Genomic DNA, 19,509 nt, shown 5'->3' on the forward strand with positions numbered 1-19,509 from the left:
GTAAATAAATCTTCTTCTAAAATGATGTTGCTCAGCAAGTTGAGTTCGGATAGCTCCTAACAATATCTATATGATCCCCACACTCTTATCTAAATTATTTTCATCTCTTCACTGACCTTAAAATGCAACTGAGGATGGCTCAGAACCTCAAACTAAACTTAGCCAAAATGAAAATCCTGATTTCACCTTCACCTTCTCCTGCTGTTTCTCCTCCTGTCTCATCAAATGCTTCAACTATTCACCAAGGGGCTTTTAAAACCTCAGAACAGGAGCTGGGGGTATAACTCAATTGGCAAAATGCTTGCCTTGTATACATAAGGCCCTGGGTTCAATCCTTAGTGCATGCACACACACACACACACAAAAAAAAACTCAGAAGATTCTATATTCTTTCTTATACCTCACTGTTTACAAAACTAGTCAACAATATTATTACCAAACATTCACTGAAAGCACATACCTCTCTCCATCTTTATCAGTCTCACCCTGGCCCAAGTCACCACTATCTTTTCCCTAGAATATAGTGATGGATTCCTAACTCAGTGAAAGGCTGACAGAGATTGACACTGGCAATAAGGCTACATCAGTTCCTTAAAAGAAACTGTCCAGTGGCTTACCATACTAGGAATAAAATCCAACCAGACCCAAAAGTTCTCTGGTCCATGCTTGTGTATCTAGTTCATCTTCACTTCCCCTGTTACTGAGGAACATTCAGTCACATTGACCTTCTTTATGAAGCTCCAATAGATTACTTGAAGACTTTGTGTTCGGTATGTTTCTTCTGCCTAGAATAATAGTCTGTGTATCTCTGCTTAGCTGACTCCTTGTAATTCAGTTTTCATTTCAAAAGCCAGCAACTCAGAGAAACCCTCTGCTACTATTCAACAGGACTAGTCAACAGATGCTTAAATCATGTCCAATTATTTGGTTGTATGAATTCCTAAAAGGAATATCTAAGAGAATACAACCTGAATGATAACAAAGAATAAATGATCCTGAACTATCACTCTTAACCGTGATTATATATAGCTACAAATATATATTTTCAATCTTTCATAAAGGACTTCAGTAAAGATAACAAAAAAATGCAAGGAAATTGCATTTTCATATGACTGCCTGTAATTTGAGATCTGTTCCCTCTTGAATTTCCTTTTTAAAACTAAGTTGAAAAATTACAGTTAGCAGAGCATTAGCAATACACTGTCCTGTTCTGAATCTCATGCTAATATTCTCATCTTCTATTATGCATGGAACAGGGTAAATGGCTGGGTTTAGGGATTGGGGAGGAGATAAATTAGGAAAACAACAGACTTCTTTTTTCAAGGAAGTTACAAGGCAAGGTAAATTCTACCACCTTAAACTTTTAGGATTGTGCTGATAACATGAGTATCAAGTAACTGGTGATATTTGGAATCTCTGTAACCACTCTGGAAGACCCTGCAAGTTGACAGATCCAGAAACTTCTCCATTAATATTTAAACCAGAATGGATAATGCCCTCAGTTTTCAAAAACCTGAAGCCTAGGCATACAGAGATTTAGATCTTGTACTAGATGCAGAAAATCCCAGCCTACTAGAAGCAAAGTCAATTGCATAATCTGGCAACAAGGCTTTCTTGAATTTTTCAGGATCAATGTTATGATTACAAAAAGGTTTACATTCACACTCTTGCTGCTTTTCAACACCTTCACAGCTGCCACCACATTCCTAGCCACCGTCACTGTGATTACTGCAGTCACTGTGTCTCTCTTCCCATCATTGCCCCTCTGTTCACCACTTAAATATGATTTTCAACAAATCCAAACAGTCCTGAGTAAGTATAAGATAAGCTCCTCCTCTATTCAAATCTCAAAAAAAAAATTTAATCACTAAAAGGGAGAATCTCTATAATGACCTGTATTTTTCCTTGCTAACTAGTTCTTCAACCTCGTTTTCTACACTTCCCCAGCTTTATCAGGCACATTGCCAGGTCTGCACACTCAGGGGCTTCACATCTATTCCTTGCTAGGAAGAACGCTTGCTAGGTTCAGTGCTGGGCCTCAAACAGTGCATGGTAAACACCAACATATATTGAACAAAAGAATTAATATTATTACAATTGCAGAATTTTGTGGTATTCTTCTAACTCTGATTATTTCATTGTAACTCCATGCCATGTCTTGCCTGTCTAAAGCCCTACTTCAGTTGCTTACATTTAGTAACTCCCAGAACTCCAGAGAGTTCCTCTACAGTTATTATAAAGTTCAGTAGAACTGGGCTATAAGGTCACTTTATTTCTACAAGCAATAGCAATTTCCAAAAGAAAAAAATTTAAAGTGTCAATGCATTTTTTAAATACAATTTTCATAAACTTTAAAATCTTGTAAATGAAGATACTTAAATCAAAATATTATTTGCTTTAAATATATATATTATTTTAAGCATTACTGAAGTGAAATAACACTTTGGGAAAATCAAAGAATCTATTTCATCTGGATATGGTGGCACATGTCTGTAATCCCGTGGCTTAGGAGGCTGAGACAGGAGGATGGTGAGTTCAAAGCCAGCCTCAGCAAAAAGCAAGGTACTGAGCAACTCAGACCCATCTCTAAATAAAATACAAAATAGGTCTGGGAATGTGGCTCAGTTATCAAGTGCCCCTGAGTTCAATCCTGGTATATAAAAAAAAAAGCTATTTTAAATTTAGAATAAAGAAATTTTAGTTACTTTAAATAATAATATTATATGAAACATAAAGGAGATGTACCTTTAAGTGCATGTAGGTACTGCATAAAGTTAACAATATTTAAATTTTGAAAATAACCGGAGAAGCACTATTCACAGAAAACTATTGCATTAGGAATCAAGAATTACAATGAAACTTTCATTGTGATAAACTGAGGATACTATTTTAGAGTAAGAAATGTGTAAACACTGAGTTATGGGTCAATGAGTCTAAAGCCATCACGTGTTCATCTGCATTTATTTTTAGATATATGTTGCTGAGGGCAAATAAGAGATTTATGATAGCAAACAGCAACCCACAGCTAGAGACTTTTGCACATCATTTGTACATCCCAGATTAGCATTACCCTGTTCAAAAAACAAGGCTGCCCCATGTTAAGTTTCTGGAATTATGTGCTATGAAACACATAAGGAAAAAACCCAATTTCCAATTATAAGCATGGCCTTAGAAAGAATGCAAGGGACACACTGGAACCAAGCCACTGTTTGCCTCATCACACACTGCACATTGTAAGTACCACTGGGTTCACAGCCTCCGGTTGCTTAGCAAAAGGAGAGGCCTTCAGTGGTATTTTGTTCACATTTGGAATACAGTCCTGCCAAGCTTCTGCCCATATCCTCACCCACATTTGAGATGAGAGTAAACACATCCAGCCATCAACTCTCCCAGATGGCTGCCAACAGGTCTCAGGAAGACATGGAAACAGTAGTAATAGCAGGAAATGGTTTATATAATTGGGCAGTGTGTCGTTTTTAGGTCAAGCGCTTGATTGCTAAGGCACATTCTAGACATAGCTGCACTTTGTACAACAGTAAATGATTTTAGATTTTAGTTGATCTATATAATGTTTTAAGAGAACACATGTTAAAAAATGTGTTAACAAGATGCAAATACCCATTACTACTTCTTGCTATTTAAGTTCCAGGACACTTGATAATTTTTAGCATCCCCTGAGTATCTGAAAAAAACAAATTTTGAGGGGTTCTGAATTATCTGAAGTATTTATGCCTTCTTCTCAAGTTGTTTCTATTTTCCATTCAGTGTCTCTGGTGTTGGTAATATTCTTTTTTCCAGAACTTTAATTATTTAATAATAATTTTAATTCTTATTACCTGACCTTCTTAGCTATCCCACATATAATCTTACTTGTTCTTTTATCCATCCCTTCATTCAACACATATTTACTGAGCATTTAATTAACAAACACTTACTGAATACCTCTTCTATGCACCAAGCATTGGATGCTAAAGATAAATAAGGTATGATCCCTAATGTTCTAGGAAAGGAAAACAGAGAGGCAAATATTTTATTGCAATGAAACTTAAATACTATTAACAGGCTACAATGAAGTGCTTTAGGAGCAGGGTAAGGAAATCAATACACCAAAGAAAACATCATAGGAAAGAATGTTTCAACTTAGCCTTGAGGGATAAATAGGAGTTTGCTAGGAGGAGACAAGAGTATAGGTGAGTGACGGAGCATATATTTGTTTAATGAAAATGTCAGTTTTCCTAAAAGGGAGGAGGGTGGATTAAGTCAGAAGTAAATTAAGAACAGATTGGTATGCTAGGCAGGTGGAAAACTCTACTACCCATGTAGATGTGAGGCAATGAGCAAATGATATACAAGAGGATAAAATAGAAGGGATTCTGAGACAAATTCAGAAATATTCCTGAGACAAACTCTACTGAACTAGTCAAGTAGTTGGTATTCATGTTTGTGTGTGGAAAGGGGTGGCAGGACTTGAGGAGGGGTCTAATTACCTGCTGGTTCATTTGTTTCTTGGGACTGAGCAGACAGACATCAGTGACATTCACTGAGAAAGATGTCAAGAAGGAATGCAGGTGGGCAAATGAGAGTGAAAGAAAAGGTAGTTAGTTTCCTTTTCAGAATCCTTTGCTTGAAATCTCTGTGGAAGAATATCACATAGAGATCATGCAAGGGACAGGAAGAAGTATGAGAAAGATGTGCACAAAGAGAGCGCTCAGATGGAGATATGGAACACGAAGCCATGAACATCAGAGGGTATTTAAAGTCAGGGAGAAAAGTCACCATAGAAGGAAGAAGGACAAAAAGCAAAATCCTGGGAAACAAATTTTTAGGATGAGGAGGAAACAAGGACATAAGAATGTATAAGCCAAACAATGAGGTCTCACAGCTCATGGACTGAAAGGCTTGAAGAAAGCAAACCTGTTCAACAGACTCCAATGTGTCCTCTCAAGGGAACGTGTGGGCTTTATATTTTTTCACTGATTTTACCAATGAAAGAAACAATATCCATAATTGTTGCCAACCATCAGAGTTAATACCAGCAATCAGCAGAGAAAAAATATGACCCTATTTAGTTCCAAAGCCAGTATTTTTTCCTTTAAAACCCATTGCGTCTTCAGCAAGAGTTTCCTTTGATGACTAAAAGGATTCCATTTCTCAATGTGCCCTAAATTAAATATAGAAAATCTCTCTTCAGTATTACTGGTTCCTGTCGTCAATAACTCACTTCTCCCCTTCCTGACTCTGCCACATGTATGTGATTTCATCAGCTCAATGTGCTTCTAGTTCCTGATAATCAGCCTGACAATCCTTGCCACCTGCATGTGTCTGATCCTCTTCTTCTCATTGACATATGCTCTCCAATCTCTTATAGAATTTGTGATGCTGACCACCTTCATGAAACACCAAACAGCTCATCATTCTAACTCACAGTTAGAACATTCCACCACTCTATGCTGCCTTGGAATTGTCCATAAAGAAAGAATGTTGTTTTCTGGCTTACTAGAAAAGCTTCAGGTATTTCTATTCCTTCTTCTCGATCAACCTGTAAGTTTTGCAAGGGAAGACGCAGCTTTCCAGAGTCAATGTTTAACCCTCAAGTTAAATGAGGATAAGAGTAGGGTGGGGATGTGATGCTAATAAGTGTGGATGTGGCTTGGCTACCCCGGCACTAAAATAAGCACTAATTGTAAATAAGGTAACTGGTTATTCAAACATGGAATAAGAAATGACATACATTGTATACATGGCCAAAAGTGGTGGCATCTATCATAGGACATGGCAGATTTTATGAAAACAGCTCTTTGGACAATTTTTAATAGTATTTTCTCAGAAAATAACAATTTGAATCAATTGTATTTTACAAGATTGATCTATATCATTACTTACACTATCATAAAATGCATAAATCAACAGTATTTCCAACAAGTAATATTTTTTAAACTTCCCCTTGAATGTGTATTCTAAAAATCCTGTATCCCAGTATTACAGTGAAGCACTGAACTCCTCTGAAGCCTGGTTAAAGGCCAAGACACAGTCCCAGTGCTAATAGTATCTAAGGGCAACACAACATAAACCCTGGCTGGTTTCTGAATCTACATTTCAAGGACAGAATGAAACCAATGAAACTAAAAAGAAACTCATATAAACATCCCAGACCAGACATCATACAATAGACAGTTATTTTTTTGGAAGTCAGACATGAAAGGGAATCACAGAACTGTTCTTTCATGATTTCCATAAATTTCTTAAATCACACACAAATATTTTCAGATTTCCTTTTGTGGGTTTGAACTCCCAAGGTCTTCTTTTATTTTAAAGAAAAAGCTACTGAATACCTAGACACATGTAATAAGCATACAGTGGCCTACTTGGAAAGGCTCCCTAATTGGGAGCCTGTTTGAAAGTTGGTAGATGAAGAAGTCATGCTGTCTTTCACTAGCTAATGAGCTACACATTGCACAGGTTATCTATCTCATTTAATCCTCACAACAACCATCTAAAATTAGTACATGCATTATACATAAGGAAATGAAGTAGAGAGAAACTGCCCCACATCACACAACTAGTGGGGGTCATTGCCAAAATTTAAATCCACACAGCCTGGTCCCCAATTCTCAATTTCTCTTGAGTACTACCTACCTTCTTTGGGGTAAAATATTTTGCCCAGTAAAAATCAAAACAATATAATGCAATATTTTCTAATGGGTAATGGAAACTTAAGACTTCTATATTTCTTGAAAGTTATCTAAATGAAGAATACCCAAGACAACTAATGTAAATGTAGAAAAAAGGAAAAACCAGAATGCATTAAAAATAACTACACCCTGCAATGTATGGAAAGGAGAAATATTATTTCTAATGTTCCTTAAAGAATCTTTGGTGTCACCAACTGCTATTTACTATCAGGCTTTGCTAGTGCATAGCTAATTCATGGAAGTAATATCATGAATAATTGATGTTTTCTAAATATGGAGAATATACTCATACAGAAGTTATTTAGTTTTCCAAACTTGTTAATTGATGCTGAGTAAATATAAGGTTATCAAGGATAAGGTGGATATTTTTATTTAATACTTTGCCCAGCCTTATTTTTATACTTGAAAGTTCACAAAAAAATGAATCCAGGGAAGGGGAAAGTCATTGCTGAAGCACTGTAACATATAAAGCAACCACAGAAATATGCCCTTTATAATGTCAAAGGCCCACTAGAAAAAAAAAAAAATATATATATATATGGAATCCAGAAAGCTTCTTCAGATTCATTATCTTGGAACTTTCCACAACCACCATTCATAAGGTTCTATCAGATATTAGAATGTCATTATTCTATTAAGTCACTTATAAGCCAATGCCCCTGCTGTCCAGCAGTATAGAGACTTTCAGGTGAGAGTAGAATTTGGAGCAATTTAGTTGCATTTAAAGGTACTTAATTCTCTGAAATTCAAAGAGCTCTTAGAAATAAGAGGAACACTAATAAAGAATGTGCAGAGGAAGATATCCTTGAAAAAAAGCTTTTTTTTAATTTCATACAGGACAATGGTAAAAGATTAAAGAAAAGTATGAAGAAATCTAACCATGATGGCTGAAAGCATCAATAAACATTTCTTTTGTATTTACCACTTGAAAGACATCCTTACCATATACTCCATATTTGAAGCTGTTGGATACACCTGACTCCATAATTTATTATGAAGGTCCAAGATACTTTGCATGTCATTGTCTGTGATGGCCCTTTTGCCTCTTTGCTTGGCCGTCCACCACTCACCATCCTCATCCATGTATTTTTCCAACAGTTTCTCCAATAAAGTAGCATTAGGAACCACCATGGCTGGAATTGCTCTAGCCATGAATAGCACTGTGGTTACTCTCAGCCACTCTTGCAGGGTACACTTCATAATGAATGACCTCAGAATTTCCCCGGAAAAATCTCCAAGACAGGCTCTTCCACTCCTTTTGGCTATAACGACATGTCACGTGATTAAGATGAACGTACCAGTAGATATTATTAATACTCTAATAACAAAAGCAAAACAGTAGTTACAAAGGGTATGTGCCAGTTTGTCTATATAAAACCTGCATTTTCTGAAATGAGTTATCTACTTTCTTAAATTAATTATCTCCAATCCATTTATTTTAAACAGTGCACCATTTCCATAAAATAGAGAATTATATTTTCCAAGATAACCACGAGGTCAAAAACGAATGGGAAAAGTAGTTCAGGAGAGTCTAAGCTTGAAAAATTTTTTTCTTTCTTAAATACAAGACTTTAAACTTCTACACATTACATAGCCCCTGAAAAAGGTGTTATCTATCTAGAATGTTTATTTCCATCTGGAGGTTCAGTGTTCCTCTTTGGTGACTTGTAAGGTATTTTTTGTTTTAAAATTAAGGCATTATTTGATTCCAGTGTCTCATTTCTTGTTAAGAGGCATTCATAATGTCCATTACATTTCTGAAATTGAGGGTGAATGTTTTAAAGAAGTATAAAATGCAATTCATACTTGTATCCGTGGGCACACAGAGAGGACCTAATGAATGGTTAGGGTCACTGGGGAAAGTCTCTTATCCGCGCACAGGTCAAGAACTCGATCACTCTTTCTTGGAAGGTATGTGCCTAACCTGTACCTCATCCAAGAAAGCCAGCAACTTCAGAGATTTTCCTCCCTTATACTAAAGGCGCACACTTAACCCAATGGAGAGCGCGCGCCAGGGGAGGTGGTGAAACCAACAAAGTCACTTACAAGAACAGGATCCCGCTCATCTCCACAGCCACTGCTTTCTCAGTAGCCTACCTATCCTCCATGCTGAACCATTCTTAACAAGTTGGCTTTTTATTATTCTTACTTAGAGTTAAAAAGAAAAGGGGAGCTTGAAAAAGGTAGCAGTATGACCAGTGAATGATGCGTTTTAGAAACGCCCTTACCTCTCCAGTGTGAAGTTTCCTACAGGAGCTGAGCACAGCAGGACAGCCGGCCTCTGCAGCCGCATCCAGTCTTCACACTCCACTGCAAACACACAGCCCTGTTCGGGAGAGACCCGGACACAGCGAGTCCCTGAGCAAGGAGGGCGCTGACTACAGGGGGACGCGAGACTCTGACTCCTCGGTTCCCTTTAAACCTGGAAGAAGTAGCAGGCAAAGCGCTCCAAGTTAGAGCAAGAGCTTTGGGGCGGAAAGAGAGCTGCTTCTTTAACTTGCCATGGTGGGCGCCCAAGCGTCTCTAAGCGTTATCTGCAGGAGCAAGGGGCGGGGACACCAGCAGGGCTCACAGCGACCTCGCGCTCCTGCCGGGTGCAGTCTGGGCGCGCAGAGCCAGGCGCCAAGCACTTCCGCCCTCCCTCGAGCTCGCGGGCATTTATTGCGGTCCCTGCGTGCGCACGTGATGTGAGCGCTCCTCCTCGCCCATCCCACCTCCACCTCACCCGGCCCTGGCCCAAAGCCCGCTGCAGCACAGCAGCAGCCCGCCCCGCTTCTCCTGGAGCGGGGAAACCAGGGCGCCCAGCCTTCGTGGGCGAGCTTTGGACCTCAGAGACCAAGGAGGGGAACGGACTGAATCCTGGGAGGTGTGTGTGTGAGGAGGCCCCCCAATTCCTCCCGCCCCTATGGACTCCTCTACTTTCAAAGATCCTCTTCTTAGTTCCTTTCTGATGAGATTCTAAAATGCTTCAATAGCCTTTACAGAAACGTAGCTGCCCTGCCTGAGAACAGCGGGTAGAGGTGGGGGGTTATCCACACCTTAAATGGAGACACAAAGGAGAACTGGGGGAGGGATGGGGAAAGGAAGACTTTTTTTTTTCATTTTCTGCAGGGGTCAGCATCTGTTTCAGGAGCTAGTATCTAGAATAGAGAAGTTATTCTTTTTGGCTCCATTAAGTCTTTATGAGGTCCAGATGGAGAATGGGTTTCATAAAATGATGGAGCTATGGGTGGTTAAGGTTGCCTGACAACTGAGCCACAATTCACCCATCATATATGCATCACTGCCTTCCCACGGTGACAGCAGAATTTTTTTTCTTCCTATTAATGTATATACTTATGGAGTTAATATAAAGGGTACCAGCAGTTAATTTAAACAGTACTAGGTTGACACAAATTCAAACTCCAGTCCTAGAATAGACAATGAAAGAGAGTCTCCCTGTTGTCTATGTTGTAATTTAGAGTAAGAACATTAATAGGTTACAATCCATAATGTTACAGGCTCACCCTGCTGAATACAGTGATTTCTACAGGCACGATTTTTGTTTGTTTGTTTGTTTAAGTGCAAAAACAGTTTGTAACTTTTATTCTTTTAAATTTATTTATTTATTTATTTTTGCATTACAATTCTTAATACACCATCCCATTACTTTTGGAAAGAGGGGTGGTACTGCAGATAAAATCTAGAGCCTTGCATATACTAGGCAAGCACTCTATTAGTGAACTGCCTCTCTAGCTCTAATTCACTTACCATTTCTCCGTTTTGTATTGAGTTATAATCTCAATGTCTAAATACAGGAGTATCCAGCATATGATTAAAGTAAAACATTCTAGTAACTCATACCTCAATGGCTGCCTGTCTTCACCATCCAACTACACTTCTTTTTAAATTAAATTTGAAAAGCTCAGCTTTAAGCCTCATGAGACTTTGCTTCTTCTCACAGGAAGAAAGAGGAAGCATCATTTATCTGAAGGGTGAGAAAGGTGTCAGGTTCTGGTGCACATAAGTCTTCCATAGGTATAATTTCACAATTTTATAGCAACTTAAGGACAAAAGGACTGTTAAATGTATACTTTTCAAATGATTATTTTTAGTTCTCATGCACTAGGTTCAGAAAACTTGATATCCTTCTACAAACTGATGGAAGATCCCCAAAGTCCATGGTTTAAAAAAAAATCATTTGTAAAAGCAATCATTTGTTACAGCAGTAAAAGATCCTGTTTCTATACTGCAACTTTTACATGGCATTGGAAATAAAACAAGTATTGAGTAAAAAGCATTAAAAGTAATAATATTACTTGAAGTACTTTCAAAGAAAACTCAAATTGGGAAAAAGGAAATTAAGATAATACGGAAATTAAGTTAAATGAAGTATAATCCTTGAAAATTTCAGTTTTAAACCTTTCCACACAATGGACAAACCTGACTCAAAAATGCTTGCATTAAAGAAAATAAAATTTAGTTTTAAGATTTTAATTCCAAACTTTCTCCAGGCAAGAGAAAAAAAAAGACACTTTTAACTCAATGTTTTTATTGGCTTTCAATTGGGGTAATACAGGTCATATTTTGATATAAAATAATGATTTTATATAATTCCCATGTTAAACATTAACATTTCAGTGATAAATCTTGTTATTCCTGATGTTATTTTGAAAAGAAAAAATCATCAATTAAATATTTTTTTTTAAATTAACTTAGCTATGATAAATTTTCTATGACAGTTGATGCATAACAGTGGTTTGCCTTAGTACAAAATTAATTCCTTAAGGAAAATAAATGTGCTCCCAATTATATAGTTATTTGACATAGTTTCAAATTTTTGTTTTGATAAACACAGTTTAACTATTGTGAATTGAGCTGCTATAAACATTGATGTGGCTGCATTACTATAGTATGCTGATTCTAAGTCCTTTGGGTATAGACCTAGGAGTAGGAGTAGGATAACTGGGTCAAATAGATGAATGGCTAAAGAAACTGTGATATATATATATATATATATATATATATATATATATATATATATATATATATATATATATCACATATACATACAATGGAATATTACTCAGCATTAAAAGAGAATAAAATTATGGCATATGCAGGTAGATGGTTGAAGATGAAAAATATCATGCTAAGTGAAGTAAACCAATCCCCAAAAACCAAAGGCTGAATGTTCTCTCTCATAAGTAGATACTGATCCATAATGGCAGGGAGTGGGGTGGGGCATGGGAAAAACAGAGGAACTTTGGGCAAAGGGGAGGAAGGGGAGAGGAGGAAGTATAGGAGCAGGAAAGATGGTGGAATGAGATGTTCATTAGTATCGTAGGTGTTACATCATGTACAACTAGAGAAATGAAAAGTTGTCCTGCAATTGTGTGTATACAATGAGTCAAAATGCATTCTGCTGTCATATGTACCTAATTAAAAATAAATAATAAACAAACAAACAAACAAATAAATAAATAATAAAAAGAAATGCAAAAAGAGAAAGTATCTTTTTAGATGCTTATATATAAGTTTGTGAAATTTAAAGATGCAGTATACCAAGAAGAGAGATAACCTGAAGGCAGAGACATATCACCCTGCTCAAACATGAAAGCAGATGTAGCCTGAATCTCTATGACATTAACCCATCATCGGTACACCTTCCCTCCATGTTCTTGCTGTAAGAGCTAATGAACATCTGAAGCATGTTGATTTCAGAATTCAGTTATTTGCAGCATAAAGCATTCTAGCAGAATACATTTCTACAGAGATGATTTCTTCCTCTATCAACATCATATTTTCTTCATGCTGTTATGTGCACAGTTAGATGTTATTTTTAAATATGTTTTTTCCTATGTGTGTTTTCTAATTTCTGCACTTACAAAAGTGAGCATATAATCATTTTTAAACATTTCATTCATTGTATATAGTTTTATGACATCAAGACTTTTCTCTCACCACATAGTTGGTAAGTCCATCTCTACAGGGAGAATAAAATCCTCATGGTAGTTAGTTTGGGAGGAGGTAGCAGTGTAGCACAATATATTAAGACATAGAATGTAAACTAAGCTACTTAAATTCATGGGGTCTTGAGTATGATACTTGACCTCTGTAAGCCTTAGATTCTTCGTTTTTAAAGGGAAATAGCCATCTCACATTGTCACTTTGTGTATTAGGATGAGTTAATATGTGGAAGCACTTAAAACAATAACATAAGTAGAAAGTACTCAATAATGAAAAAGTATTACTACAATCAAAACTAAAGAGAGACTTTGTATTTGCTATTTTATAAGTCAATGGGCTTTAATAAAAGTGTTGTGTGGTTGTAAGCATTAAACTTTTGAATAGAAGTAACTGGCTATACACATGATTCTTAACAAATCTTTAAAATTTTTGGTCATGTGTAGTGAATTTATTCTCACAACCAAAACAGTTTTCAATTCTGCATATTGTAGGACACAGTTTTCATTCCTATTAAAAGCAGTCATTTTAAGATATATGAATGTATATAATATGCAATATTTTAGAATGTTCTATTTATATTACATGACAAAATTTTAACACACAAAGCCTTTCTATTTTAATTGAAAATGTATAGTTGATTATTAAAAGCTCATTATTAAAATGTTGCACACATGCAGTAAAGTGAAAAAAATCTTAAGTATGCAGTTAATGAAATTTTCCAAATTTAACACACCTGTATAAAGACCACTCAGTTACAGGTAGAGAACATAACCATCTCTCCAGAACCCTCCTTCATGCCTCTTTCCTCTCCAAAGATAACTTATAATCTTATTTTTGCAAACCAGTCTTGCTTACTTTAAAACTTTATATAAGTGAAATCACAGAGCAAGTAATTCTGTGACCAGGGATGTAGCTCAGTTAATAGAGTACCTGTCTGGAATGTACAAGATCCTAGGTTCAATCCCCAGTATTATGTGTGCACCCACATACACACACACACAAAAAAAATAGAGCAGATGATTCCATTGTATATCTTTTGTGTTTAGAGTTTTTCATTCAATATATTTGTAAGATATATCCATTTTGTTTTATATAACAGTAATTTATTATTTTTGTTTGATGACCATACCACAAGTTATTTATTCATTATGTTGTTGAATATTAAGGTTGTTAAACATAATTAAACACAATGTTTCTACGACCATTGTTATATTGTGTCTTTTGGCACACACATTTATGCTTTTTAATATTGGCTATATAGTTAGGAGGAGAACAGCTGGATGCTAAAATATGCTTATTTAGAACTTGAGTAGATAAAGTGAGTTGTATAGCTTTTTCTTATTGACTTGTAGGAATTTTTTGCAAGTGTTGGGTACATGTATTTTATTATTATTCCTCTCCATTTTTTGCCTTTTACTCTGTCTCTTAACAGAATATCTATCCAAATTTCAAGAAACTTCAATTTATTAAGCTTTCTCTTTATAGTTAGTGCTGTGTCAGATCTGTCAGAGAAACATTTGCCTATCCAAAAGTAATGAAAAAAAGTACACATTTTTATCTTCTAATTCTATTATTTTACATTGTAAGTCAAGACTTTAATCCATTTGTAATGAATTTTTTGTGTTATAATGTAACCAAAGAATATTTAAGATTACAATGTTTACATTAAAAAGTCTACATTACTTGCCATCATCATTGTAAAACTCTTCATGAATTATTTTTATGCTTAAAGTCAAATTTGAGAATTCAAAGATAGAAAAAAAATCATTGGTATTTGCAATTAGAGATATAATGATGCTTCATCAATTGAATTATTTAAAAAAATGTGAGTGCTGAGACCTACGTTGATGCTACAAGCTAGAAACTCAACCTATTTCTTAGTGTGTAGAGAAGTAACAACTTTAAACTTACTTTTACATTAAAAAAAAATGCCAAATGCTTTCTCTGATATAAGGTGACTGACTCATAGTGGGGTAGGGAGGGGGAGCAGGGAGGAATAGATGAACTCTAGATAAGGCAGAGGGGTGAAAGGGAAAGGGAGGGGGCAGAGGGTTAGCAATGAGGGTAGAATGTGATGGACATCATTATCCAAATTACATGTATAAAGACAGGAATTTTGGTGTTAACATACTTTATATACAACTAGATAAATGAAAAATTGTGCTTATATTATGTGTAATATGAATTGTAATGCATTTTGCTGTCATTTATTTTTTAAAAAATCAATAAAAATAAAAAATATACATACTTCTCTAAAAAGAGAGAGAGAAAGGAATAGTCTTTTTTTCCTAAATCTTTTTTTCTATACGTTCTTCCTAAGAAAATGGTTCCTATTGATGGAAGAATCAAATTATATTTCAGAATGATGCTCTATTTCATTGATTTTTTTTAAATGTATCTTTTATCAGCTGATAGATAATATTGCCACACATCTCTTCATGGCTGATATGAAGATCTGCCATTTTCTTAGTGTTAATTTCTGTAGATTTTAAGTCATAACAAAAGCCATAGATAGAAAACTGAAAAGAGCTATTCAGTGATATGAAATTCTCCGTCCAGGTTAAAGAACTGTATGTTTAGGGGCCATGGTTGTAGCTTAGTGGTAGAGCACTTGCCTGGCATGTGTGAGGCTCTGGGTTGAATCCTCAGCACTAGATAAAAATAAATACATGTGTCCATCTATAACTAAAAACTTTTTTTTAAAAAAGTAAAAGAACTATATTTTAATTTCTCCCAATCCAAATACCATAAACAATTGGTAATAATAAAACCTTTTAAAATTTAAGGAGTGTTTCTAAAATACATTCAAGTTGGCAAGAGAAATCTAGCAGCGGCTCTATCTTTTGATGATCGCTTTTCTTTCTGGACCCACAAAAGGACTTGACAATGTACTTGGGTTAGAGGTTGCCTGTCAGGTTTACCAAGAAGGGCAGCTGAAAGGCAGACATTGTAAATGGAAAAGTACTCACCTTTTCATGTGCAGAATTAATGTCAGACGGGCTTTTCATCCCAATATAAGGAAGATGAAAGCTTTCTCAACTGTCATTAGTTAGCCCATGAAGAAACAGTTGGAAGAAAACCCCTGCAGCTCACTTTTAGTGATGATTTTAAAGAATGATATTTACCAAAAGTGAAAGAGAATTCCTAGTGTCTAGCAAATATATATCCTCTCCAATTAAAAATTGTATGTGTGCATGTTCATGTAGTACTTGAACCTTAAACTCATTCTTTAATAGATAGCAGGGGAGAGATTAAGAAAATTTAAGTTTAACTAGGTAGGTTGCAGGGAAAACACGGAAAATGTGGAAGAAAATGGACAACTTTATATTTGCAATGTTACCTCTAACTATCCTCCTGAGGAAAAGCCCAAGAATTAACACAGACTTTAGAAATTCTTTGGTTCTAAAAGAATGAAATAACTACAAAATAAAAGCTTTGGTAACTAATGATTTTATAAACAGGTAATAAGCACATGAATAAATAGAAAATATGCTTAAACACGCTTTCATACATGAATCTGAAATGGTTTTTAACTCAATGCTCTGCAGTTGTGTAGTTTGCAGAACGTGCCCTTTACTTCTGCTTTCATCTTACTTCATGTTGTACCCTTATTTGGATACCCATTCTCACTATTTCTCTGCCTCTTAAATATTCCTAACTTTGTGCTGTTTGCCCAAATTCTTCCCCAAATTATAACATCTCTCTTAATTGCTGCACGTATCTCTCTTTCTTTTCCTTTTCTTTGCATCTACAATCTGATTTCTCCCAAGAAACATACCTATTTAGAAGTATTCTACCTATACTCTAAAATCTATATAAACCTGAAAACACTCAATGAAAGCCAAAGTTAACTGTAAAACTATGGGTTTTTATTCACTTTTTAAATTTTGTATTTATTTATTTATTTATTTATATTTGTTCTTTTCAGATATACTTGGCAGTAGAGTGTATTTTGGCATAGTATACATACATGGAGTATAATAATCCTATATAATCCTATTCTAATTAGGATTTCATTCTTGTGGTTGTACATGATGTGGAGTTTCAATGGTTGTGTATTCATATATAAAGATAGGAAAGTTATGTCTCATTCATTCTATTTTCTTTCCTAATCCCATCCCCTTCCTTTCTTTTTATCCCCCTTCTCTCCTCCATGTTTTATTGTGTGTTAGCATCCACATATCAGATAAAATATTTATCCTTTGATTTTGTGGAACTGGCTTATTTTAACCATCATGATAGTCTCCAGTTCCATTCATTTACCAACAAAAGTCATTCTTTTTATGGTTGAGTAAAAAAGTAATTCTTTTTATGAGTATTCCATTGTGTATAGATAATACATTTTCGTTATCCATTCATCTGTTGAAGGGCACCTAGGTTGGTTCCATAGCTTAGCTATTGTTCCTTGAGCTGCTGTGAACATTGACATAGCCCATTACTATATTATGCTGATTTTAAAAGTCTTTTGGGTATATGCCAAAGAGTGGGATAAGTGTGTCAAATGGTGTATCCATTCAAAGTTTTCTGAGGAATCTCCATACTGCTTTCCAGAGTGGTTGCACCAATTTGAAGTCCCACCAGTATATATGAGTGTACCCTTTTCGCCACATTTTCGCCAACATTTATAGTTTCTTGTATTCTTAATAATTATCATTCTGACTGGAGTGAGATGGAACCTCAGTATAGTTGCAATACGCATTTCTCTAATTGCTAGAGATTAAAACCATGTTTTTTAGACCTAAGAAAATCCAGGCTTTCATTGGAATTTTATATTATACAGCGGATCCAGATATTAGGAATTTTAAAAATAGAAATTATTTTATTGAAAATATTTATTTATTTATTTATTTATTTATTTATTTATTTATTGGTGGTACAGGGGATTGAACCCAGGGCTTTGTGCATGCAAGGCAAGCACTCTACCAACTGAGCCCTAGAATAAATATTTTAGCAATCTAAACACATAATAAGCACAATTAGGTGTAACATGTACTTGCTAGAATTTATGGGTAAAATATGTTTTTTTAAGGAAGTAGCTTTAAAGTATTCATGAAATAATTCATAGATTGAATTATTTGCCTGCAAATCTTCTTTATCTTGCCATTTACTTCGCAAGGGGCAGGGCTCAGCCTTGTAACTTGCTTTGCATTATAGAATGTGGAAAGAAGGGATGGATTGTCTATCAAACTAATTCCTTTGGGGACAGGGAAGTTTCCATTTGTGTACTTGGAATTTCTTTTTGTCATGAGAAGCACATTTCCAGGTAGCTATGGCTCTTTTAGATTGTTTGTGTCTGAATTGACCTAAACCCTAGAGTCCAACCTATTCTACCTGAGGTCAGCCAAGACTATTCGGATCCCTGAATACCATTTCTCTAAGCTCCTAAGAGTTTAATGCTGTCTGCCTTACAAAATAGCTCAGTCCAAGGCTAACTGATAAATACTATATTTAATGTACCAAACTTATATTGCCTTTGTGAAATAAATATTATTGGGGTTCAGAGAGATTAACTGAACAGAATTTGATGATAAATCTTTTCTTCAGAGCAAATGTTTCCACCAGAATGTCTCCATCCCTGCCACACCTGTCCCACCCCACTGCTCTATTTTTTAAGGTGCAAGTGAAAAATCTTTTGTAAATGCAAAAAGGACATTGGAAGTAAGGAGAAGTGGAGAAGTAGCCAACTAATACAGAACCTGTATGCCAAGCATTTTGTTTCAATGTTTTTAAATTGTACTCATGGATAAATATCCTCACCAGTGACTTGTCAATTGAGAATGTTTCTTCTTTTCTTTCTTTTAATTTTTTGTTCTTTCATTCTTTCTCTATAAGTCTTTACAAATGTTGATTGGTGTCTCTTACCAAAATTAATACAAATAATTATACCTATGTGATCCAACTTTTACGATAACAGGAAGATGGTGGGTAAAAAGTTGTATCATGCTACACCATAATTATCTAAGACTAGAGATTGTTCTTCATTGGAAGAATTCTATCACTTTCATAATGAATTTCTTGATTTAAAAATTATATGTTTTGGAGCTAGGGATGTGGCTCAAGTGGTAATGTGCTCCCCTGGCATGCACGGGGCGCTGGGTTTGATCCTCAGCACCACATAACATAAAAAATAAAGATGTTGTGTCCACCAAAAACTGAAAAAAATTTTTTTAAAAAAATTCTCTCTCTCTCTCTCTCTCTCTCTCTCTCTCTCTCTCTCTGTTAAGTCAATTCTAAGCTATTGTTACACAGTATTTTAAGAAAGAAGACATATTAAGGGAAGAAAAAAACAACCTTGAAAGAATGGTTCAATGGTTCAATGAGCAGGATTCTTGCATTTAGAAGAGTCTGGGGGTGCAAAAGGCATATTCACTGTATGAAGAAACAAACAACAGGAATTATATAGTGTCAAATCCATGTGAGACATATTTCTTGATATAGAAAAGACAAAATGAAGTACAAAGACTTTCTGCATTCAAGAATATTATATAAAGGAAGTTGTGTTCTGAAAAGTAGGGTCAAGTTTGTGCCAGGAAGGACGAAGTAGGTGTATGTGTTTTGAGACCTGAAGAGTGGCTAACATCCAGATGGCAGACAGCACGGCTGGAGGAGGAATCAGAAGAATTCAAGACATGTTTCCCTGCTTGCCAAAGCAGTAATCGATCCAAGTTTATTCAATATTTAATACTTCAAATTGAGGTGAAACTGTAACTTTAATTATACATTGGGAATATGTGAAAATTAAGATTGCCTGTAGTTATAAAAAGAACATCTGGAAAGGAACATGTAAGAAAAATGATTACCTCTGCAAATCCCATAAGACAGATTCAATTTCTCTTTTAAATTAATAGCTTATCTGTTCAAAACAATT

The 19,509-nt window shown here is 35.5% G+C and overlaps 1 protein-coding gene across 1 annotated transcript in view; it reads right to left on the reverse strand.

Moving 5' to 3' along the window:
* LOC144252109 (cysteine-rich secretory protein LCCL domain-containing 1-like) overlaps positions 1–7,892 on the reverse strand; it is a 42,460-nt gene extending 34,568 nt beyond the window's left edge. The window contains 1 exon segment of the mRNA XM_077794662.1: positions 7,635–7,892. Coding sequence (XP_077650788.1) covers positions 7,635–7,892 — 258 coding nt within the window.
* Between the last annotated feature and the right edge of the window lie 11,617 nt (positions 7,893–19,509).

This window comes from Urocitellus parryii, unplaced genomic scaffold (assembly GCF_045843805.1).
Source record: "Urocitellus parryii isolate mUroPar1 unplaced genomic scaffold, mUroPar1.hap1 Scaffold_37, whole genome shotgun sequence".
Classification (NCBI taxonomy): Eukaryota; Metazoa; Chordata; class Mammalia; order Rodentia; family Sciuridae; genus Urocitellus; species Urocitellus parryii.